Genomic DNA, 26,438 nt, shown 5'->3' on the forward strand with positions numbered 1-26,438 from the left:
AGAGAAACCAGGGCTTTCTCCAGAGCTGGGTTTTTTCGCTCCCTGAGCATCATTCTGGTCGGGCAGCTACCTTCTCTGCATACATGTAGGACCAAGCCCATTAAACTACTTTTAATCATCTCATCCTTACATTACCTTAAATTCTACTAACCTTTTTCATCGCTTCTGCTTCCCATTTTTTAACCCATCATGTGTACTTTTTTCCGGCACCATCTCCATAGATTTCAAAATGTGGAGCTTACATAAACGCAGAAGTGGTGATGAGAGGTTCAGAATGGAATTTTACAAGTAAATCTGAGGTATGAGGGCGATGAGTGGTAATTGTACCTCACAAAAAGGTATGGGATGTTATAGTTTTCGGAGCATTTTTGTAGCCCGGCTTGACACAAAGGTGGAATGATGTGGGACCCAAAGGCTTATGCTGGAACAGTACCAGACCATTTGCAAGCCTGAGGCAGAGTCAGTCTGTGATCTGTTTGGAAATGGGCGGGGAGACAAGAGGCAGGGATTCAGAGACCTACCAAGAGTCTATAAAAAACACTCCCCCGAACTCAGGAAGAAGCTAACTTCAGAGGCTGGGGGTGCACTAAGGAAATATCAGGGCCAGGGATGTGGGTGTGCTTAGGGGACACATGCAGGAGATATGCCATTTGCTTCTGGCTCAGCCATGCTGGGCTACCGGAACGGAGGGCATCTTTCCCCCTGTAGTTCCTGGGGGTGCTATATATTTGGGGCATATTTATCCTGTTAGATCCTTACCATATCTGAAGCACTCATATCAGAATCAGGTCTCGTTTAGCCCAGCATCATTACTTTCTGAATCTTTTTGCTGCCTGTGATTCTAATACTATAAACCACGCAGTACACTACTTTGTAGTTTTAATGCTCTCATGCAAAAATCTGATCTTGGAATATGTTGGTAATGCTGAGTAAAGATAATTACATATATAACACTGGTACAATAGTATCACAAAAGAATGATATTTTAACTACTGAAGGAGAGCAGAATTGGAGCAGACTAGTCAGAAATAGTTGCAAATCTCTGTCTGTTAAACTTTTGGGTGCCTAAGGACCTATCGCAGTCCACACAGAGAAGCAAGTTAAACTTCATTTTAAGTACTTGAGGGGCTGAAATTACACAAGATAGCTCTGCCTTCCTACGCCCCTACTTGAACTGGGGCCAAACAATCTCCATATGCTTCAGATTTCTAACCTCAAAAGGGTCTAACAATAATCCCGACACCGTACTTTTGCATTAAGGTTTGCATGTTACATAGTCTTGTTTTAAAGATTAAATGAGAAAATAGATGTCTAGAGTTTTGTGGAAGGCCGGGCACATTGGTAGCTGTTATTATGCTCTGGTACCTTGCTATTTATTCTGAGGTTTAGGGCTAGGAATAAATAGGAATAAGATTGCCTGGTGTAGCAAATAAAACATAGAACCCCCAGTTAAATTAGAATTTCTGATAATTTTTAAAAAATATAAATATGTCCCATGCAATATTTGGACCACATTAAAAACTTAAGAATAAAGGGCCACTGTTAAAAGACAAAGATTGTCAGATTGCATTAAAAGAGAAAAGATCCCACCATATGCTGTTTTAATAGACACATCCAAATGAAAAGATACAGAGAAGGTGACATTAAAAGGATGGGAAAAGTTATGATATGCAAATACTAACCAAAGGAAAATTGGTACAGTTATATTAATATCAAATAAAGTCAGGGCGCCGCTGGTATATGTTTAATAACCAACTTGAGGATGAACGAGAAGGCCTGTTTTGTAGCATTTGCCAATTTCCATGTGTGATAAACATACTGCAGAAATTTTTCCTTTGAAAATACTAATAACAAAAACAAAAAACAAGATTGACCAAGTAAGAAAGAAAAGCCACAATTAACTACTATCAGGATTGAAAAAGAGAGATACCATTATACTTGTTATGAATAATATTTTGTCAATAAATTTGAAATTTTATATGAAATTTATATAATTCTACAAATAATTTGGTAAGCTTACCGAATTAATATACATGATAGAAATTCTACTTACTATTATATCCTTTGAAAATTTTTGAGTTAGTAGTCAAATATCTTTCCATAAATATAATTCTCTATCTTCACCAGAGAGTTCTAGCAAACATTCAAGAAAAAACAAATTCCATTTTTATACAAACTCTTACAAAACCTGACAAGGAAAGTATAAGAAAAAATATCATGCTTCAATCTCACTTATGAATTTGAATGTAACAATTCAAAATAAAATGTTAGCAAATGGAATCCAGCAGTGTGAAAAAGGTCACGATCAAGTTGGATTTATGTCAGAAATGTAGGGTTGGTTTAATATTTGAAAATTGATTAAGGTAATTTATCACATTAATGAATTACAATGGAAACAGCATTTGGCAATCTCAATAGACAGAAATATCCAATAAATTTTTATATTTAATCATGATTAAAACTCATAGGAACAGAGAATAACTTTAAAAAAAAACCTGATATAAGGCATTAATAAAAACAAACAAACTCAAATCTAAAACAAGCATCATACTTAATGGTGAATTATGAAAGCATTCCCTTCAATATCAGTATCAAATTAAGGATGCAAGCCAACTACCATTTCTCTTTAACGTTATATTGGTTGGCCTATGAAGGGCAGTAAGAAAATATAAAGAAATAAAAGTTACAAAGACAGGAAAAAAAAATCCTCAAATTTTCTTTATTCACAAATGACAATTTTTAAGTAGAAAACTTCAATGAACTGAGAGTAAATTTTCAGCATTAAGGTTGTCAGCAAAGCTATAGGCTCTAAATCCAATTACTTTTCTACATAGAAAATGTAATAAGAATGCAACCTACATGATCACATTTAATATAAAGGAACTAGAGATAAGTCCAAGATGTGGAAACCCTTTATTAAATTAATTATGCAACTTTATTGTAAGGTACTAATGAAAAGAAAGATATTCCATGTTCTTAGATAGAAAGACAACATTATAAAGGTGTCAATTCTCCTGCAAATTGATCTCTAGATTCAACACAACTCTAAGCCAACCTCAATAAGGTGTTTTGTGGAATTTGGTGACTAATCTTAGAATGTATTATGGAAGAATGGAGAGTCAAGAATAGGTTAGACATTCTGTAGAAAGAGAACAGAGCCAGGATAACATGGTTATTGCAAGATATCAAGATTATTGTAAATCTGTAGACGCTAAGGTGATGTGGCACTGGCCCAGGGACAAATCGTGACAGGAGGAGTATCACAGAGAGAAAAAGAGGAGCTATCTGGTAAATGGTGCTAAAACAATTGACTACGTATATTAAAAACTGTTTTCCTGCTTTGCCTCAGTGGTTAGAGCATCAGACCAAGGACCAAAGGGTCACAAGTTTGATTCCCAGTCAAGGGCATGTACCTGGATTGCAGGTTCGATCCCCAGTCCCAGTCAGAGTTGTGCAGGAGGCAACCAACTGATGTTTCTCTTTTACAATGATGTTTCTCTTTCTTCCTCCCTGTCTTCCTCCCTCCCTCCCTCCCTCCCTCCCTCCCTCCCTCCCTTCCATTCCGTCTAAAAATCAATGGAAAAATATCCTCAAGTGAGGATTAACAACAACAACAAAAATTGTCTTTATACTTCACACACACACATGCACGCACAGTAAATACTAGTGGCTTAAACATGAAAGGCAAAACTATACAACTGTTATAAGACAATATAGAGTATTTTCATGGCTTGAGATAGGAAAGGATTTTTGAAGTAAGACAAAAACTCCCACAAAACATGAAGTTAGAGGCTGATAAGTTCAATGACATTAAAATTAAGAATGCTCATCAGAGATGACATTAAGAGAAAAAAAATAAGCTACAAAGTTGGAGAAGATATTTGCAAGGTTTGCAAAAAGTGCAAAAGAATCAAGATCCACAACTTTTAAAGAAATTTTCTAAATCAATAAGAGAAGATGCATCACAGTGTAAAACGGGCCAGATACTTGTTTAAGCCTTTTCTAGAAGAGGAAATAAAGAACCAAAACATGTAAAAAGATATTCAATACCATTAGTAATCAGAGAAATACAAATTAAAACCACGAGATACTATTTTACAACCCCTGCACACTGGCAAAAAAAAAAAAAAAATCAGGCAATACCACGTGTGGGTGAGGATCTGGAATAAAAGGAACTCTTACTCATAATGGCAAAAAACACTTAGGAAAACAGTCTGATATCATCTGGTAAAGCTGAAAACAAGTAAACCTCCCAACACATTGTTTCTCCCCTATATAGGAGAGAGAGAGAGTGAGAGAGGGAGATTGATTTCAAGAGAGTGGGAGAGAGAGAGAGAGAGAGAGAGAGGCCAACCTCTCTTTGGAGAAACTCCTGTCTGGTGGGCACCAGGGGACATGTACAAGGGTAAAGTCCATCCACAGAAGATGAATATGTGGTGGTGTATCTGTACTAGACTCCAGTCTGTCTCAGATGCCTCTCATGAACCATCTCAGGTCCTCTGAGCCTCACCTCTCTCCGACTCTGTCTTCATGTGTTCTGTGTTCTGACCCGCTACCGGAGACAGGCCTTGCCTCATGGCTCTGTCATGGTGTTTGCTTTCTCTTGCCCCAGGATTTTCTGTGGCTGCAGAGATGGGAGAAGCATCAGGCCCCGCCTGCTGTCCATAGATGAGCACACAATGCAGGAAAGTCACTGCAAACCTTTGAAGAGATCTCTTATGAATTCTTCTCCACTTACCCCCAGATTCCCACCCTCACAGACTGCCTGGAGGTCCTACAGTCCTGTGGTCTCTGAAGACAGTTCTTTGAGACCAGCAATTGGTCGCACTTGATACAAAGTGGTGACCAGTTTGGTGAGGCATGTTTGTGTTGGTTCTCACTTGTTCACGGCCTCACCCCTTGTTTTCTTTCCCTCCTGGGTCCCTGAAAATGCATTCCTTAACGAGACGTAACGGGTACGCCTTGCCTCAGGTCAGCTGCACGCAACAAGGTGGATGAATCTTAAAACATAATGTTGAGCCAAAGAACTAAGTCATAAGAGAGCACATGCAACATGGTGTTATTTATATGAAAATCACAAAGAAAGCAAAGAAACACATTGTTTGGAGAATGCATCTGTAGGTGGAGACACCAGTGACAAGCAAGGACACGATGAACACAAGACTCACGGCGGTGGCTGCCTCTGGCACAGAGCAAAGGGAACGAGATCCCGGCAGAGCAGATGGGGCTGCTGAGACGCTGTTGATGTTTTGTTATTCATCTGGGAAGTGGGCATGTTATTATTGTTTTCTAAATACCACAGCTATGTTTTATACACTCTTGAGATATATGTCCCAAGTAAGGAGACTTATAGAAAGCAATGAGTACAGCCCTTGGCAGAGACTCAAGCAGTAAGCCTGGCGAGGACGGTGGCGGCCAGATCATAAAAGCTCTCAAGTGACATTATTGGGTTTTATTCTGAAGGCATCCAGAGGCTTCGGAAGCGCTTTTCTTTTCTTTTTCTCTAGCAGGGGATGTGGATTAGTTAAGACCAGAGAAATACAGGGATTTTTATGAGATTGTATTGACAGGGTATGCCACTGACTGACTAGTTCTGGTGGGTTTAGGAAATGAAGTCAGAGGGCAGAACCCGAGAGAAGCTTGTTAGACACGGTCCCCGGAAGCGCCTGGACCGGCCAGGCGGGGACGAAGTAGCGTCTGTGGACTCAATCTGCTGGTGCCGCTGGTCGTGCTGAAACAGGTCACACTGGCCCCCAGCTCCCGGGAGCTGCCTGGCACATCCACGACAGACGATGTCCTGTTGCTAGTTTGAAAGTGGCCATGGGAGGACTATTTATTTAAATTATGGATATTGGCAAACACTATGATTAAGGATTTTTGCCCCCCGCCGAGACATAATTGCTAAATATTTATCAGCACATCATTTGATAGGATTTGGTAACAAATTCAATAGGAAGAAGAGGACGATGTCTTAGATGATACCACAATTCCTGACTTTAGAGATAAAGGGTGACGGGATGAAATGAGAAAGAATGCAAGAAGCAGAGTGGTTTATGCCAGAAAAGAGGTGCTGATGATATTACGAAGAACAAGGTAGACATAGTTCTGGTCCTCATGGAGCATTTGTCTTTAATGGTGTGCCTTAGAGCATTCGGTGTAGCTTTATCAAAATACATATTCCCGTAACCTCTCTATGCCCTAATATAATCAGCACTGTTTCATGTAAAATTGTTAAAAACATGAAACAGTATAATGAAGGGAATGATTATACAAATCATTCTATGAGCACTATTAAATAGTGAGACCACTCCCTTCAGACTGGAAATATATTTATGATATAATTTACTAAAAAGAGAGGGAGATTAAAACAAATTCCCCCACTGGCCAATAATATAATGACTCGTGTGTCATATCTTTACAGAAGGGCAATAGATCATACTTCTCAAACCTGGCTGCATAGTAGAATCACCTGGATAGCTTTAACAAGAATCCCATCCCAGATCAATTAAATCAGAATCTTCAATGTAGGATTTAACGCTCCAGCCCTGGTGGTTTTTTTTTTTTTTTTTTTACTAGTGCTGAGAAATGTTTCATTACAGTCTTCAGGCTGGGAAAATTAAGTCAATGGAAAAGGAGACCGGCAGAGGAAAGTTCTTGGAGGAATTAGTTGTAAATGGAGTTGAAGTCATAGGTAGATAGCAACATTATAAAAAATATGAAATCTTTTTATTCTCTCTGAAACAAGACAGAGTGAGAAGCCTTTGGATAAAGACTCAGAGAAACTTTGAAGTGGAAAGAAGAGATGTCAAATTAAATCAAATGACTCCAATCTTCTCGGCATGTAGGAGGCGGTGGTACCAGTAATGGTGGTAGTCATCCTAGTCATCTTAGGAAGCAGCATTTAGTGAGCATTTGTGTAGCAGATACCTCACTAAGAGCTTCGGGAACACTGTTGCACTTATCTTCATTACTGCCCTGTGAGGCAGACACTGCTATTATTATTCCCCTTTTATCGACGAGAAACCACAAAATGGAGACATATATGTGACTGAGCAATTTGTGAAAGTCATGTAACTGGTAGGTAACAGAACTGTTCTGTGTCGCTGTGTCCTGTGTTGAATGCAGTCCTATGCAAACCTTGAAGTCTCTGCTCGTAACGGTGCTGTTATGTGGATGAGGAAGAATTAAGCTGCCGGCTTGAGGAGAGAGGGAAGGTTGGAAATCAGTCTGGGAGACTGTCAGGGAATCAGAGATGAGTGTCTCTGTGGAACAGCTTGGAGGCCCTATTAAAGTTGTAGCACACGGATTTGTTTCATGGAAGTACTCTGTTTATTTGCGATTCTCTGATAACACTTGGCAGCTCAGGGATGAGAGTGACAAAAATTGAAGGCTAAGTCTACCCAGAGAGGAATAACCAAGCAAATGGAGCAGAAAGTCAAGGAGTAAGTTTCTACTGTACTAACAAGAGGACTGTTGAGAGGTTCAGGAGAGGACCCGAAAACCCAGGATTAATGCGTAGGTCACTGACATGTGGATGGGCTGAAGAACTGGAGAAACTAGGAGAGGCTGAGGGACTGGAGTAGTTTGATGAAAGTACAAATCAGACTCCATGGAAGGAAGGAAGGAAGGAAGAAGAATTATTAGAAAGGGGTGTTTCAGAGTCATATATCTTGAGTTTGAAAATATTGCTAGCTTGGAGGTAAAATTTCAGGGTTTGACAGGAAGGTATTTTGGGTTCAGATGGGGCTTTCCCACTGTGTTAGTCACAGCCACAAGGCCAAGTATTGCCTTTAGGTACATAACACAATCTGAAATAAGGCACTTGCCATGAAACTTAGACTTTAATGGTGGGCATTCGAAAGGACAATGAATAAACGACTCTACTTCTTTGAGGAGTTCAAATCTCACATTTCTTTCATAATGAGTAATAGAACTTCTAAAATTGGTGCTTCTGTTTTTTATGGTAGAGTTGACTAATATGGGCACAAATCCTGAGATCAGTCAGGTATGTAAATGTTAGAAATGGCTCAGAATCGGCAATCATCTAGTGTTGTCAGCAGAGAAAAGTTGGCTTTTAAATTGATAGTAAAAACCATGTTAATTGCATTCATCATATGACAACAGACTGATTAATAGACCAAGCGGATGTAGGAGAGGACTACAGCTTAAATCCCAGCTTTGGTTCTAATCTGCTCACCTCAAATGCTTTTAGGAACATTACTTCGCATTCTCTGCCTTCGGTTCCTGACTAGAAATGAGCACATTGTCCACCAACCAGTAAAATCGTAGGAGATAAGATTAATAAAAATTTGCTCGAGCTTTTACAAGAAAATATCAATCTGATTGCTATCTGCAAAGTAGTTTGATCAGGTCTGAAGTAATCACAGTGGGTTAGTCATAGTGCCCTTGGGTTTCATACTTAGGCTTAATTTTGTTTGTTCATAAATGCAGCGGGAACCTTCAGAGAGACAAATTAGCCCTACACATGCTATTTTCTGTATGAAGTCAAAGTATTTCTGAAGTGGAAATTTTCATTAATTTTGAGGTCTTGACTTTCCTCCACAAAAATCCCTTTTGGTTAGTTTCCTTTAACCCTTCTTTGGGGGAAGCAATTATGATAATAAATGTTGGCCGAGGTGGGTGAGGGCACTAAAGAGGTCTGAATAAGAAAACCAAGTTGGAGATAATGATGATGACTTTACAAAGGCACACAGAAAGACAGTGTTTCCTCAAGAATGACTGACTGTACATGGGATACTATTTATCTACTGAATGCAACCACAAGCTTCGAGCATTTATCACTCTTCTGTAGCTCTTTCATATTCTTCCCACATTTACTGTGGCCAGAGGAGAGGTGCGTTCGTGGGAGTACATTTTCAATAAATAATTATATCAATGCATGTGTAGTTCACACTTGACATTGTCACTTCCATACACAGATTCACATTACCATGGCTATGCAGGTCAACCATGTCAACTCATTGCAGGAGAAACTTTGGCATGAGGGTTGCCTTGGACACAGAGCAAAATTGAAATGGTTCCATCTGACTTGGTGCTCTTGACTTGTGAGGCTGAAATCCCAGTGGTAATGTCTCTCATTCTCAGTGGGCTGAGTCCCAGTGGTTGCTGAAGACTCTGCTTTGTAAGGTTGAGACACGTTGTGGTCTAAGGCTTTCTCCTGCCTTCCAGCAAGCTGCTTCGAGGTGTTCCAAGGTTGGTGTAACCAGTTTCCTCCCTACAACTACAAAAGTGTCTTCCCTACCCTGAAGCACAAAGAGACCTCAGACACCCTGGAGTTGGATACTTCACAAGATAGTGATGAGCTCAGGACTTTTTTATGGTCATTACTACAAAATTCTGAATTATAATGTAAACCTAGAGATTATTGTAGAAAAACAAACACTGTTGCCTCAGATGGATCCTTTTAAAACAGCATAGAATCTGTAAACATGATATAGGCTCTGAAGGTATACAGGATCTGAGTTTCCAGAGAGCATTAGCATGCAAATATAGTTGATGTTTGAGGTGGCTGCATGCTCATGATGGACAGAGATGGCCAAGAGCGCAGTAGGTCATGCCATTGATTCCTAATGAGCTCACACATATACAGCCCTTTCGTGGGATCAGTGAAATAAGCATAGAGGGGCCACAAGGCAGCAGTTGTTTCTTTCTTTTTAAAGTAAGTATATAATGTACAAATGATTTGAAGGATGCCACCACAGTTTGTTCAATTGGATGCAAAGTGTTTTTAGTTTGCACAGCTTTGATTTTAAGGACACCTTCTCAGATATTATTGAACAAAATTAACCTACTTTGAACCTTTCCAATTACACTGTCCTGAGACTGTAGCAAACATAAAAAAAACAAAACAAACATATCGGAGCAGCAAAGTTAACATGACTGGATTGCCAGCTGTCTCAGGGATACAAATGAAGCTGTGTTCTCTGCTAATGGAGCCACAATGAGGGAAAATACCTTCCAGGGAAATTTTATGAAATGAGAACATTTCCCAGTAGCAAAGGATGAGCAAGAAATGGAGTGTGTTCAAATGCAAATTTCCTGACGTTTCACAGCTACTAAAATAATTACCTTGGTGAACGAATAATAACTTAGTTAAAGGTTTCATTTAGTATAACCAAATGTAATGCAACAGGCACATACTGTGATAGACACCATTTCTATTTTAGGGCGTGCCAAGGGTGGGTTTTCTCTCTTCCCTTTATTCCACACTTTGGAATGTCACAAGTGATTGGATGAAGTTGTGTATGTGAAATGGAATGATAGGAGAAAACAGTGTCGTGCACATCCGGTACAACTGTGGGCCCACCAAGGATACCAGACAGGAGCTTTGGTATCTCCATGAAGTGACTGTTCTTTGAAATGACTGAACTATCCTGTGTTGCACTAAAAAATTGTATTTAATGCATGTTTTAAAATCAAAACCATTTCCTTCAGAATCTAGAAAGCTTAAAGGAAACATTTTGAAATAATGGCATGTCTTTGAATCCCTTAGTATTCTGTATTGGGTACATGGTAAGCACTCTGGAAATCAAATGGGGGTGAAAATCACCTTGGAGCATATAAAACCTTTTAAGAAATAATTTGGCAATAGGAATCAAATACCATAAAACTGTTTAGATCGCTTGGACCCAGTAATTTTACCTTAGTGAATTTATGCTAAGAATCTTAGATACTGAGACAGGCTCATGCACCAAGATGTTCAGCCACAATATTATTCATAACAACAAAATAATTAGAAACAATTATTTCTCTTTTGTTAAGTATTAACTGAAGAGAACATTATGCTAAGTATAACATGATTCTTGTCGAAACTAAATAGCAATATACAACGTTCCTATGATATACTAGAAGTATAAAAAGACTGGTATAAAATTGTGTGTAATAGAACTGCAATCGTGTAAACATTAAGTAAGCAACATAGAGGAAGGACGAGGAACCATATGAAGGTGCTAGCACGTGCTGTGTTTAGATGGAAGTACTACGGGTAATTTTTCATATCTTTTTGATTTTTCAAATAATCTATAATTTTTAAAAATGTATCGTTATTGTCGAAAGTATTACAGATGTCCCCCTTTTCCTTCCATTGACCCCTTCCTCCCTGTTCCCATGATCTCTAATTTTTAAGCATAACCCAATTGTTATGCTGAATAGCAAGTTGTGTTAAATTGAGCTCTTCTCTCTCCTAAAACCATTTTCTGTGTAAATACACTCATGATGGTCAATTAGTCACAAATGGGAAACCAGTTTGGCTGAAGTAAATAAACTTTAATTAATGTAGACCTCACTAATTGAAGATTAACAGAAATTCACAGATTTGAGATTCTTACAGTGTAAAAAGCCCCAAACAAGTAACACGTTAGGATTTTTTATTTTGCAGCTATAATACTTTATTTCATAGAAATGGGTATATAACAAATTGTAGTATTTTTTTCTTGGTGGGCTTATTTTATTTAACTTTTTATATATAATTATGCAATTTGAAATTGTAAGGGTTGATATATAATATATTAAAATAGAAAAAAATACTTAAATTAATTAACATAATTAATTAAACAAACAAAAAACCAAAGCTGATTTGCCTGGTTAAGTTTGTGAAACAAATTGATTTGCTTAGCATATTATGTTCAGCATACACTGAAATACCACCATTTGCTTAGAATTAAAATATTTTAAAAAATAAATTAAACATTTATATGTAATTGATAATTGAAAGGGAAGGTAAGTAAACCTTTGCTTCCTCCACTATCATTTATGCAGCAAAATGTAAAGGAAATTTTTATATAATATTTTCCATAAATTTTTTTCTTCCTCCAAATGCAACCACTAAAAATTACATATAAAATAACTGGCAGAATCGGTTATTTTGTGACTTATAAATGCAACCAACTATTGTACTTTTTTGTTGTTGTTAATCCTCACTGGAGGATATTTTTTCCCACTGATTTTTTTGTTTGTTTTAATTCTCACCTGAAGATATTTTTTCATTTATCTTCAGATAGAGTGGAAAGGGGAGAGAGAGAGAAAAAGGGAAAGAGAGAAACTGACATCAACTGGCTGCCTCCTGCATGACCCCGACTAGGGCCAGGGACTGAACTGCAACCGAGGTATGTGCCCTTGACTGGAATTGAACCCGCGACTCTTTGGTCCGTGGAACTGAAGCTCTAACCGCTGAGCCAAACAGGCCAGGGCTGGTTTTTTGTTTTGTTTTGGTTTTTTTTAGAGTGACTGGAAGGGAGGGAGGGAGAGAGAGAGAGAGAGAGAGAATCATTGATGTGAGAAAGACACATTGATTGTTTGCCTCCTGCCCAACCCCCACTGGCGCCAGGGATCAAAACTGTCCTTGACCGGAATTGAACCTGTGACCCTTCTTTCCATTGGCTGATGCTCTAACCACTGAGCATCCGACCAGGGCTCTTGTACTTTTCTGTGGACATTTGCAAACCAATGCTTTAGTTAACATGTTAATTGTCTGAAGCTAAGTCATTCTTAAAGAAGAACTGAAAATTGTCCTGGCTGGTTTGGCTGGGCAGTTAGAGCGTCAGCCTGTGGTCCAGAGAGACCTGGGTTCGGTTCCCGCTAAGGAACTGAACTGTACCTCGGTTGCAGTTTGTCCCTGGTCCTGGTTGGGTCATGCAGGTGGCAGCCACTCGATGTGTCCCTTTTGAGTTGATGTTTCTTTCTCTCTCTCTCTTCCACTCTATCTTAACAAAAAGTGGAAAAATGTCCTTGGGTGAGGATTAAAAAAAAAGAACTGAAAATTATTAATTTCAATTGTCTTAAAAAGATCATGTTTTCAAAATCAGACTGATTCTTAAAAAAAAGTGAAGCTTTCTTCTACAATTTTTAAAATATATTCTTTTTCTTAGATATGCCTGTTGTGTGGTTTGCTTTAATTTTTGGTTTATGTGAAGATTTGCTGTAAGAACATTCAGTGCCTAGTTTTTATATGCATAAAACTTCAAAACCTATCAAGTTTCTGAGTTGGTTGTAATCATAAACCCTGAAGATAAAGCACACTTTCTATTTTCTACGGGAAGGTAACTCATGATTTAACTATGAGAAGGTTAGAAATACACTTCTGTTGGGTCATAAATAACAAAATATTAATTTTGTCAATTTTAAAGTATTGGATGCATTCATCTCTCCTATTTTGTTAATATAAATTGCACTTAAGATTATGTAGTAAATATTTAATAATGTAAAAACCATTTCGGACAATCTTTAACCAATCAATCAATCAATATTTATTTAGGGGCTATCACATGCTAGCTCTCTGAGATATACTAGTAACCTTGTTGATTTTGAATATTCACTTCTATATGCAATCTACAAATAGATTTTACAGATAAGCAATTTTAAAACAAACAAAGTTAAACAACTTACCTTTGGTTCCTTGAACTTGGAGAAAAATCCAAAAAACAAAAATAGCCCTTCTGGTTTCCAAATACATCCTGACTTTTGTGCATCAGTAAATCTATCACAATCACGGAACAGCCCCAAATCTCATTTAAAAAGAAATGACAGAAATATGGAAAATAATTAAATATCGATGCAAGCTGAGTGAGGATAACCTTCTTGCTTTACCTTATGAGGGTGCTAATTTATGAAGAACACGAAGCGGTGTCTGTTTCTGGAATAATCCACTTATCTTTTCTGCAGGTGTAATCTCTGCTTAAGGGCCAGCTGGAGGAACCTTATCTCATTAACCTTCTGGAAGAGCATCTGTCCGCCTAGCTCCAGGACCCGAAACGCCATTGTAGACAAGTGTCCACAGACAGAAGGAATGCTTTTTTCCTTCATTATTTACCTGTTACAGTGACACAGAGAGCCAGGGGATGTCCTGCCAGCTGTGGAAGAAGTCTGACAGCTAGGGTCAAATGTTTCCAAAATGACACCCACAAGGAACACCTATTGAGAAAGCTGAATCACCCTGGAAGTGGGTGGTGATTCAACACGCGTTAGTCTCCAGAGACAGCAAGGCTCCTAGAAATGTACTGCTGTATAAACAGCGTTCTTTCTGGCATTACATAGAGATTACGTTTTTGGTGTGTTTTGAGTCTGGTTTAATTTTTTAAAATTTGTTATTCATGCACAAAGTAGAGGAAAATGTTTGTGAAAGATAATGCTGCCATACCTCCATTTAAAGGCAATCACTCTTAATTCTCTAAGTTAATTCTTCTGGAATTTTCTCTCGTACCTGGAAATAGTATGCTTCTACTAGTATTTTTTCATGTTTCACTTTCAGATATTATCAAATAATGAATATTGAGAATACTTTCCCTTCCACACCCTCCCCACTCCTTGTAAACATGTACTTGCCCCATCCCTCCAACCACCTCAGTATCACTGTGTTTTCAGCTTATTGGATATTCAATTTAATATCCTTGTCACTGCATACATGCTACTAATAGCTGAGCCACAGTGTATACCGTAATTTCTAACATGGATTGAGCTCTTATGTTGTGATAGACACTGTTCTTAGATATTTCCATAGATTATATATATTACTCAATAAAACATCATGAGGTAATCCCTATTATTATTATTATCTATGTTTTATATTTGAAGAATCTAAGGTATATGTGGCAGAACCAGGATTTGAACCCAAAGAGACCGGTTTAGGACCCTGATACTGTTAACCATTATCCCCTTTGATGTTTTTGCAGTTGTCTCATTAGTTTCCCCTCATTTTCTGCATGCAAAACAATACATTCTCTCCCAATGTTACTCCAGATGTGTAGATTTTCTCCTCACAAGGTCACCTGTCTTTCCCAGGACGTTCTAACCTTCTCCAGCTGTGTACATTTCTCGTTCTCGTCCACACTAGGCATCCGAAGATCTTTCGCAGTCACCCTGGGGCTCCTTTCACCTCTCTTGTGTTGGATCCCATGTTTGCTGGATCCCATGTGGTCTCCTTTTAAAACTTACTCTTGCTTTAGCAGAGCATGTGCTCCAGTAGGTAACTGAAAGTTCTCAGCAGATAAGTTTGAGATCCTATGTTTGAAAATGGTTTCTATCCATCCTCATCCTTCGATTGATAGTTTGGCCAGTGTTACAGACAGAATGTCTGTGTCCTCCCAAAATTCACACATTGAGAACCAAATGCCACTGTGATGGTATCCAAAGGCGGGGTCTTGAGGATGTGATTGGGTCATGAGGGTTGAGTCCTCGTGAATGGGATTAGTTCCCTCATGTAAGAGGCACCAGGGAGCTCCTCTGTGTCTTCCGTCATGGGAGGCACAGTGACAAGACGGTCTCTATGAAGCAGAAAACTGTCTATCTTCAGAAACTGACCCTGCCTGCACTTTGATCTCAGATTTTGAGCCTCAAGATCTGTAAGAAATAAATTTCTGTTGTTTATAAGCCACTCAGTCTATGGTATTCTGTTAAAGCAGGCTGAGTGAACTAAGACAACTGGATATAGAATTCTAGGTTGGAAATAACGTTCACTTAGAATATTGAAGACATTAATCCACTGTCTTCTAGCTTTTGTGTTGCTGAAGTCTGGAGTCCTTTTTGTTCTTGATTCCTTGTATAGAATCTTTTCTATAGAAAAGTTTCTATAGAAGCTCATTGAAACTTTTCTTTGTCTCCAATGTTCTGATATTTCATGGTGATCTTATTGGTGGTGGGTCCATTTTAATCCATCATGTGGAGCATTTAGAGCACCCTTATATGGGGATTTATGTTCTAAAGTTACTGAAAGCCTCTTTTAGATATTTGATTTTCATCTTTAGTTTTCTATATTCTCTTTTCTGGAATCCATATTATTTGGATGACAGTGTTCTTGAACTGGTTCTTTAACTTTTAATATGTAATTTTTCTTCTGTTATCCTCTAACTCTTACTCTTTAAACTCTGATTTCTAGAAAATTTTCTCAACTTAATATTTTAACCCTTCTTTGTTTTTTTTTTAATATATATTTTTTCTTTATTTATTTCAGAGAGAGAAGAATGGAGAGGGGGAGAGAGATAAAAACATCGATGAGAAAGAACGTCAATTGGCTGCCTCCTGCACGCCCCACACTGGGGATCAGGCCCACAACCTGGCATGTGCCCTGAACAGAAATCGAACCGGTAACCTCTTGGTCCATGAGTCAACACTCAACCAGTGAGCCACACCAGCCAGGCCTTTCTTTGGTTTTTAAATGTCTACCATCATTTATAATTTCTGGGGAATCATTTTTGGTGGTTTATCTTGGAATTTTTCTTTGCTTTTTTATTTTAATAAGATAATGTTTTAGGATTTTAGGGATATAATTTCTTTTATCTCTTTAAAAATACTTAACAGTTTCAAAAATTATTTTCTTCTTAAGTAGCCTATGTTTCATCCAAGCTGTATTTTAAAATTTCTTTTCTGTTTTCTATTTTTTTTATATTAGAAACTTTTCTTAAAATAAGCTCTCGACCAAAATAGACCCAGAGTCATGGAAGTAGGGAACAGACTAACAAACCACAGAGGGATGGGGGGCGAGAAGGGTGGAAAGAGATAAACCAAAAATCTTGTCTGCATATATGCACAGCCAATGGACACAGACACTAGTGTGGGGAAAGCAGGCGGATGGTGGGGGCAGGGGGTCAATGGGGAAAAAGGGGGGACATCTGTAATACTTACAACAGTAAAAAAAAAAAGTCCGGTCAGCGTGGCTCAGTGGTTGAGCATCGATCCCTGCACCAAGCGGTGGTCAGGACTCATGCCCAGGTTGTGGCCTGATCCTCAGTGGAGGGCGTGCAGGAGGCGGCCAATTGATGTTCTCTCTTATCAGTGTTTCTATCTCTCTCCCTCTCCCTTCCTCTCTCTCTAAAATCAATAAAGAAAAAAATTTTTTTTTCCTCAAATGTCTGGTAATCCTTGATTGACCATTCACTTATATTTAAGTGTTAATAACTGACTGAAAGCTCTGTGCGTGAGACTGAAACTTGTCGACTGTGGTCTTCTGTAGGGTGACTGGACTGGGCTGCTTGCTCCTTAGGTCTTCAAGATAAAATACAAGATGCCCGGTTAAATTTAAACTTAAGATAAGCAGCAACTAATTTTTTAATACAAATATGTCACAAATGTTGTATGTGATACCCTAAAAATTATTTGTTTATCTAAGACTCAAATTTAACTGAGTATTCTTTATTTTCATTTTCTATGTCTGGCAACCCTCTTTCTAAAATACCTGAACTCGGTATCTTTAACTATTCCCTCTGCAGGTGGCCAGACATTCCAGACAGGTCTACTAATCTTTTGATATTAGGATAAAGACTGATTCTCAATGTATCCGTATATAAGCAGAGAAAGACATCCAGGGCCTTCATATTCTTACGTCTATTTTAATTTAATGTTCTTATTTTCAGAGAAGTATCCTTACTCTCACATCTGCCAAATATTTAATAGTCCAGGGAATGTTTCACCCTGCCAGAAAATAAGCCTTCAGCCTTCTGTTGAGTGGCCAAGAGGCAGTTACACAAATGAATAGAATTGGGAAGGGGATTTGGAACACTAATTACTAGATATTTCAATTTGTCCTTTTATTTTCAACCCAACCCTTTCATCAATTTACCACCATTTCCAGAAATACCTGGCATGTCTTTATATCTATATCTATATCTATATCTATATCTATATCTATATCTATATCTATATCTGTATCTGTATCTGTATCTGTATCTGTATCTGTATCTGTATCTGTATCTACATCTGTATCTGTATCTGTATCTAGATATATATATATATATATATATATATATATATACACACACACATATATATTGTTGTTTCTGAGCTTTGTCTATTGTCAGTGTAAGATTTGCCTCTCCATTGGCCAGAGAGACCTGGGTTCGGTTCCCGCTAAGGGCATGTACCTCGGTTGCAGTTTGTCCCCGGCCCTGGTTGGTCGTGTGGGTGGCAGCCACTCGATGTGTCCCTTTCACGTCGATGTTTCTCTCTCGCTTGCTCCCACTCTATCGGAACAAAAAATGAAAAAATGTTCTCAGGTGAGGAATAAAACTAAAAAAATTAAAAAAAAAAAAAAGATTTGCTTCTCTAGGTCTGCTACCAGATTTTATTTTATTTTATTTATTTAAGTGATGTACTTATTTTTAACATGTTTTTGTTGATTTTTTTTTTTAGAGAGAGGAAGGGAGAAAGAGAGAGAAACATCCATGTGAGAGAGAAACATTGATCAGCTGCCTCCTGCATGCCCCACACTGGGGACCAAACTCACAACTCAGGCATGTGCCCTGACTGGAATTGAACCAGGACCTCCCAGTCCATGGGACGCTGCTCAATCCACTGAACCACACTGGCTGGGCTCAATCCATATTTTAAAACTTTGCTTAAACCTACATGTCCAATTAATAAAATTATTATTAAGTGAAAACTAGTACTATATAGGTAAAAACAGAGAATATTAACAGCACCCCACCATGATCCCACTCACACATACAAATCTTTCTTCTCTATTATATGTAATTATTTTTCAGATGTCTATGATAATCATTTATTTGCTTTTCTTAATTCTTTTACTACTTAACTACACCTCTGTAAGCACTGTAGTTTACTTTTGCCCATCCTACCACTCTTTATTATAAAGGTTATCATTTTCCCTACTGGTCCAAAGTTCCGTCTTTATCATAAAATCTGTGTATCTCATATACTCATGTTGTTCTAACCCTTTTGCTCACTCTTGTTTTATTATATCGACTCATCTTTTATCTTACTGTTTTCCCTTCAGCCGGATATAATGTTCTTAATTTTTGTTATCATTTTCTAAATTCTGGGGTTTCAACTTGGTTCTTTTTGAAATCTGCTTCATCATTTTGAAAAATAGTTTATACTTCTGTGCTAAAGTTTGTTTTTTTATCCTCACCAGAAGACATTTTTGCATTTCTCTTCAGATAGAGCGGGAGGGAGAGAGGAAGGAAGAGAGAGAGAGAAACATTGATTTGAGAGACACATATCGAGTGGTCACCACCCACATGACACCAACTGGGGCTGGGGACAAACTGCAACTGAGGTACGTGCCCTTAGTGGGAACCAAACCCGGGACTCTCTGGTCCGCGGGCCGATGCTCTAACTGCTGAGCCAAACCGGCCAGGTCTGTGCTGAAGTTTTAAACCTTGTGTTTTATCTCATTTAACATAGTTAAGAGTAATTTGATAATTCTAAATTCTGAAGCTCAGCAGGGTGTGGTGGGATGGGGGGTGGGGGGTTGTTTCTATTGCCTTGCATTTTGTTTGTTTGTTTGTTTTGTTATTATCCTTACTTCTTGTATAAGTTATTTTTTCTTATTTTATGCCAGACATTATACTTTAAGAGTTATACTACAATAAGCAAGACAAATGGTATTTGTAAAAGAATATACACAAATATTAATGGAACAGAATAAAGAGCCCAGAAGCAGGCCCACACAAATAGTCGATTGATTTTTGACAAAGTTGCAAAAGCAGTTCAGTGGAGACAGACTGTCTTTTCAACAAATAATATCATATGCTATCCCCCCAAATAAACAAACAAAAAATGGACCTAGAAACAGATGTAATGCCTTATACAGAAATGAAAATTGAATCACGCATATAAAAATAAAATGCATATAAAAATTCTAGAAGAAAATATAGAAGCAAATCCACTTGACCTTAGGCTTGGTGATGAGATTTTAGATACAATATAAAAGCATGACCCATAAAAGAACAAAAAAAAAAATGATAGCTTTGATTGTATTAAAATGAAAAACTTCTGCTCCATTAAAGAGACTGTAAACAAAATTAAAAGATAAGCCACAAACTTGGAAAAAACATTTGCAAAATACATTTCTGTTAAAGAACTTGTATCCAGCCCTGGCCAGTTTGGCTCAGCGGTTGGACCGTCGGCCTGTGGTACAGAGAGACCCGGGTTCGGTTCCCGCTAAGGGCACGTACCTCGGTTGCAGTTTGTCCCCGGCCCTGGTTGGTCGTGTGGGTGGCAGCCACTCGATGTGTCCCTTCACATCGATGTTTCTCTCTCTCTCTCTCCCTCTCTCTCCCTCCCGCTGTATCTGAACAAAAAATGGAAAAATGTCTTCGGGTGAGGATTAAAATAAATAAATAAATAAATAAAAAATAAAGAACTTGTATCCAAAATACACAAAGAAAACCTAAAATTCAACAATAAGAAAACCTAACAACTCAATTAAAAATGAGCTAAAGATCTGAATAAGAGCCCTTTCCAAAGAAGGTATACAGATGGTAAATAAGCGTAGGAAAAGATACAACATCACTAGGGGATGAAAATTGAGACATCAATGAGGTACCACTACATACCTATTAGAATGACTAAAATTAGGAAAAAGTTGGCGCTACAAATTGCTGGCAAAGATTCAGAGCAACAAAGACCCACTTATTAGTGGTGGAAATGCAAACAGGTACAGGTACTTTAGAAGACAGTTGGGTAGTTTTTTAACCAAATTAAATGTAGTCTTATCATACAATCCAGCAATCATTCCCAGGTATTCACCCAACTTATTTGAAAAAGTATGTCCACACAAAAACCTGCACTTGGATGTTGACAGCAACCTTGTTCATAATTGCCAAAACCAAGAGGTAACTGAAACGTTCTTTAGTAGGTGAGTGAGTTAGTAAAGAAACTGTGTATATCCATATGATGGAATGTTGTTAGCAATAAGAAAGTATGAGCTATCATGCCATGCAAAGACCTGGGATGAATCTTAAATGAACGTTGCTAGGCCAAGAAAGCCGGTCTGTAAAGGCTGCATAGTGTATCATTCTATTTATATGACACTCTGGAGAAGGCAAATAGGTAAAACAGATTAGTAGCTGCAGGCATTTTGGGGTGTGTGTGCTTTGAATAATTGAAGTATAGCAGACTAGGGCAGTGAAACTATTTCGTATAATACTCTAATGCATGACACTATACACTTTTCAAAACCCATAGAACTTTACAGCAGAGGTGTGAATCTCAAGGCATGTAAATGAAAAGTAATTCTTTAGGTTGCACTAATTATGCTAATTGTGACAGTGCAGGTGGAGACCAAAGAACGTATGAAACCACTCACTGAAGGGAGTGAGGGCAAAGCTGACCTGAATGAATTTGGAGCTGAGTAAAATGGTGAGACTGGAGGCAAATGGAGTGTACTCTCGTTGAACAAATTGCTTTGGGGCTATGAGTTAACCATTCTGAAACAACTCTAGCATGCATACTGAACTAATAAACAAGTGGATGGCTGATGGTGAGAGCCAGCTTCTCACAGTAGAAGTGGAAGGTTACAGCAGGCAAGAGAAAGAGACAGAAATAATACACATGGTAATGGAGCAGAGACATCATTATAAACTCACATTCAGTTTAATATATTAACATGTACTATAGAAACATATTAATTAATTATATGTTATATATATATATATTTATAGAGGTGTGTATGTGTACTGGTCAGTATACACATTTTTTCCTTTCTCCATAAGCTAAGAGAGCCTAGAAGCAATGAACACACTTAGCACCTAAATCTTGGTTCCTAACCGTTCTTTAAGAAGTGTACCAGGACTCCTTGGAGAAACTGCTGGTTCTAAAACTGGGGCGGGACGTACTCACAATGAACCTGGAGTGTCTTGTAGTGCCAGAAAGTAAGGAAGCGTTCAAACAAAATAAAAAACAAAATTGAAAAACAGAGACTCCCATGGAAAGGGCTCTAAATGGCCAAAACTGAAGTAGTTTGAGGAATAAAATAGTGTCTGGTTATAACACAAAATGTAACATAAATATCCATGAGTCCATATTGATATAGATAAATTATTGAATAATTAGACAAATATCCTGTGCAGAGCAATTCTAAGAAATTTAGGTAGATAACTCACTTTCCAGGAGGCGGAACAAAAGTGTGACCTGTGTACAGTGACTTCCTTCTAAAGAGTACAACACAGAAAAGGGGAAGAAAGCGGTAACTTTACAGTGGAGAATCCTACAAATATAACCCTGATCAAGGTCAACATCAATAGTGAAGTCATGTTATTAGTATGCTCCCTTCATATGGTGTGATGGGAATGGCATTTTGCCTCTGTGGTCTCCTTCCAAAAACCCCATAATCCCAGTCTAATCATGAGAAAAGCATCAGACAAGTCCAAATTGAGGGACATTCTACAAAAATTTCTGACCAGAACTCCTCAAATCTGTCAAGGCCATAAAACATAAGGTAAGTGAGAAACTGTCAGAGCCAAGATTTACCAGAGGAAATATGATGACCAAATATAATGTGGTGTCCTGGATAGGATCCTAGAACAGAAAAAAAAAATTAAGTTAAAAAACAAACAAACCCTGAGCCCTGGCTGGTTTGGCTCAGTGGTTGGAGCGTTGGCCTGCGGACCAGAGAGTCCCAGGTTCGGTTACCACTAAGGGCATGTACCCAAAAAAAAAAAAAACCAACCAAAAACACACACACAAAAAAAACCTGAGAAAATTGGAATAGTATATGAGCTTCAGTTAATGATAATATATCAATAGTTGTTCATTAAATGTAACAAACTTACCGTAATAATGGGGGAAACTGTGTATGGGGTATATGGGGACTCCATAATTTTTCTGTAAGTCTAAATCTATTCTAAAATTAAAAGTTTATTATAGAGTATATGCTTATAGAAAGAATTTGAAGTTTCAGGTATCTCCTTCCAGAGAAAATTTTCCTTTGCTTCTTCCAAGCACCTGGGATTACTAGCAACCCAGTAGCAGCTTAATAAAATTTCCTAGTTGAAGATTCAACAACACAGATAATTCAAAGCTGGGCTGTACTTGTGGGAAGTATGGTATACGTTGTATCCACATTTGTTCCTAAAATGCATCCTTTTGGAGTTTCCCAGGGCTTTACCATGGCCCTCACTTCAACTTTTGTCCCTTTCCTATCAAGAGATTTTCAAAAGCACTATTTAGCCTCTGTCTTTCTTACAGATCACAAAAGCCCCGGGGCAAAAGTGGCCCCCAAATCTAGGCTCACTTGTCTTGATTCTGATATATTGTAAATCTCCCTTCTGGTAATGTGTCATGATATGTAAGCTCTCCATGGCCTTCAGTCAGATGATTTTATATTTCATCTAGCTTTTTTCTGCATTTCCTCAGCAGGAGGATTGCTCTAAATGACCTCATTGCTTTATCTGCTGCAGAAATTCTCCAACTATTAGTGCTGTCTCCTTCTGTTTATTCTTGTGGCTTCATATTTTTAAAAAATTCCTCTAATATTATTTCCTTGGGGTATCCAGAGGTAGTTTAGGGTAATGAGTTTTCAGCCTTCATTTTTAACTACAGCTTATTTTGGTGATATCTGAAGAAAATTAGAATACTCAAATTGATGTAGAACTTCACTCAGAACAACACATCTGAAAATGAGAAATAAACAAGGTGAAAGATGAATCTACTTTATATCTAGGAGAAGTGATATAAGGCCTTAGAATACATACATACTTATGTATACAGGGGTGGGCAAAAGTGGGTTTATAGTTGCGAGACAGAAAATAATTTATTCTTGTATTATTTATTAATTATTGTATTTTTTCCATATGGACAACTATAAACCCACTTTTGCCCACCCCTATGAATATGTATACAAATATTTTAAAAATACATTCATATTGGCTGGAGAGCTGGTGGGTGCTAACTTTCTCTCTTTGCTGTATGTCCCTGGGTTACACGTTCCAATCCTGTTGCAGAGCATCAGTGTTCTTTCTCTAGGAGAGAAAGCAACAGTCTCAAGTTATGAAAACAATGTCCATGTGATAGTCTTCTTACTAAAAAATTTATATTAAGATGACAAATATTTAAAAGTTTCTCTTGATAGCATTATCTTGTTAATTTTTTCCATTTTTAATTAAAAATCTGGGTAACTAATGTTCATAACTGTGATGTAGGAAGCAAATAAGAATAAACACACTGTTCTTGAAACAACGCTTTCTGGGATCATTGGGTCTTTCTCTAAGTACTGTTGTGTGTAATTATGGGTCACTCTTAATTAATCCAGAAGTGCTTCTTTAAACTGGCTGACTGTCAACAATAATTATATATTCTTAAAGAGGTAAGCGTCCCCCTTTATTTTCTGGCAGAATTTCAGTAGTGCATTTAAAATGTACAAGGTAGGGGTAAAGGGCAGTATATCTTTGCAGAGGTACTCCATCTGAAATCACGAGAGAGGAGAAACGGTTGCCAAAATGAATTGGTTAATATCATTAAAAAACAACAACAAAAAACCAAAACTATTCCATTTGTTAAGCAACAGATAATAATTTTTTTAGATCCTTCTAAATACCGAGCTCTCGAATAGGTGCTTTGTATGCTTAGATGACATCTTCCCAGCACCTCTATAAGGTGAGTACAACTTTTATTTATACTTTACAGATGAGGAAATTGGGCTCAGAGTTGGTAAGTATGTTTCCCAACTATGCAATTAGTAAATGTGAGGCAGGGTTTTCAACCTACATCTGTCTAATTCCAAAGCCTGTCTTTTTCTTCATTGTATTTCATTATGTTCCCGCTAGTGTAGGGAAAACAGGTGTTAAGAGAGAAACTGATACTCATCAGGCAAATTAACAAATCATGGGAGCTGGTCACCAATTCCAGTGTGTGTGTGTGTGTGTGTGTGTGTGTGTGTGTGTGTGTGTGTACCTGGCGATAGTATCAGATCCTACATGTTAAGGACCCAGTCCTACACATCTGCCCCCCATCACCCCACTTCAGACACCCATCAAAACTCCAGGTTGTCTCTTGGGTTAATTTGCTCAAGTGGCGTATAGAATTCACAGAAAGATTTTACTTCCTAGACTCCAGTTTAGTACGAAAGCACATACCTCAGGAACAGTGAAGCGGACGAGGTGCACAGGCACGGTGTATGGAAGGGGGCAGCGCTCCCATGCACCCCCCACTCTCCCCGAATCTCCACGTGCTCACCAGTCCGGAAGCTCTCTACACCTTGTCCTTTTGGGTTTTGATGACCAAATAGAAGCTTCATTACATGGGCATGATTGAGTAACCATTGCCCAGTGGTAACTGAACTCAATCTTCCATCCCCAGGGGTCAAAGAGGTGGGACTGAAAGTTTGCCCCCTAGGTAACCAGCCCCCATCCCTAGGTGGGGTCTTACCTCACCCATTAACATAAGATACCTTTGCTGCTCTCATCACTCAGGAAATTCCGAAGGATTTCAGGAGCTTTGTGCCCTAAATCAGGACATGGACGAAATATATATGTCTTATTATAAATTACAATATCACAACATTAAAATAAAGAGAAGCCAGTGAAAATGTGGGGTCACATCCAACTTTCGCTGTTTGCATTGGTCTTTTCCCCCACATTGCATCTACTTATTTGAACATCGTGGGTTAGGAGACTACATAAGAATCTAGACCGTTTTTATTTCTTTTCTTTGGTAGATGGACTACTGTCCGCTCAGTGTTCGTTTCTTTTGGCTCACACTGCTGTTTTGTCTCTGCAATTCAGGTAGGCCAGGAAGATTCCTGAGGTATTTTCATTGCCATCAAAAATGAATGACTGGGCTGCTTTGGCAGCACATATACTAAAATTGGAACGATACAGAGAAGATTAGCATGGCCCCTGCGCAAGGATGGCACACACATTAGTGAAGGTGTGTGTGTGTGTGTGTGTGTGTGTGTGTGTGTGTGTATATATATATATATATATATATATATATATATATATTTTTTTTTTTTTTTTTGGTATGTGCCCCAGCGGGAACCAAACCGGGGACACTCTGGTCCGCAGGCCGACTCTTTAACTGCTGAGCCACACCGGCCAGGGCAGCCGTCCATATTTTTGGAAGCTGGGAACCAGCAGGGTGGGGGAGTGGGGTTGAGGGGATGGGGAGGAGGGTGTTAATGGGGAAAAAGGAGAAACATCTGTAACAAAATAAATTAATTAAAATAATTAAATTAATAAAAATAATTAAAAAAACAATGAGTGACTGACCAGGAATGGATGAACTACTCTGAGAAGAAAGCAGTCCTAGGAGGGGCAGATGGGCGGTGCCGTGAGTATTAAATCTTTGATCTGGGGAGAACAGATTCCATTACCGCCTATAAACACCCAGTGTCCTTGTCTGTACTTTGGGTGTCTTGACTACATGTTTTTCTTGTTGATACAAAGTCATCCGGTATTGTTCAGAGAGTTCTGCCTGCTTTATTACCCACTATCTTAGGAAGGAGAGAGAGCACAGAAAGAAACGCAGGGCAATGCCGACGGGAAGGCCAAGGTGGGCTGCTATCTTCGTATTTACCCTCCGGATAATCATTCCATTTTGGCAGTCAGCTAAAGACACAGAATTAAACAGAAGGGCTGCCCCCAGCCAGCCGGGGGAGGAGCAGCAGCTGGAACCTGACAAAAACGGACTGCGCAAGGGCAGGACTGAAGGGAGGCAGGTGTAGGCCCGGGATGATGGTTTGAATGCGG

General features: G+C 38.4%; 1 protein-coding gene and 1 non-coding gene across 2 annotated transcripts in view; one reads left to right on the forward strand and one right to left on the reverse strand.

Moving 5' to 3' along the window:
* Window positions 1-13,656, reverse strand: part of IMPG1 (interphotoreceptor matrix proteoglycan 1) — a 123,043-nt gene extending 109,387 nt beyond the window's left edge. Inside the window, exon 1 of the mRNA XM_036249068.1 lies at window positions 13,405-13,656. Coding sequence (XP_036104961.1) covers window positions 13,405-13,471 — 67 coding nt within the window. The 5' untranslated portion in view covers window positions 13,472-13,656. The remainder of the gene's footprint in view (window positions 1-13,404) is intronic.
* Window positions 13,657-25,528: 11,872 nt separating this feature from the next.
* Window positions 25,529-25,631, forward strand: LOC118622051. Its single transcript, XR_004957890.1, has one exon. It is a non-coding gene; the product is annotated as a U6 spliceosomal RNA (small nuclear RNA).
* The last annotated feature ends 807 nt before the right edge of the window (window positions 25,632-26,438 follow it).

Source organism: Molossus molossus, unplaced genomic scaffold (genome assembly GCF_014108415.1).
Source record: "Molossus molossus isolate mMolMol1 unplaced genomic scaffold, mMolMol1.p scaffold_m16_p_8, whole genome shotgun sequence".
NCBI lineage: Eukaryota > Metazoa > Chordata > Mammalia > Chiroptera > Molossidae > Molossus > Molossus molossus.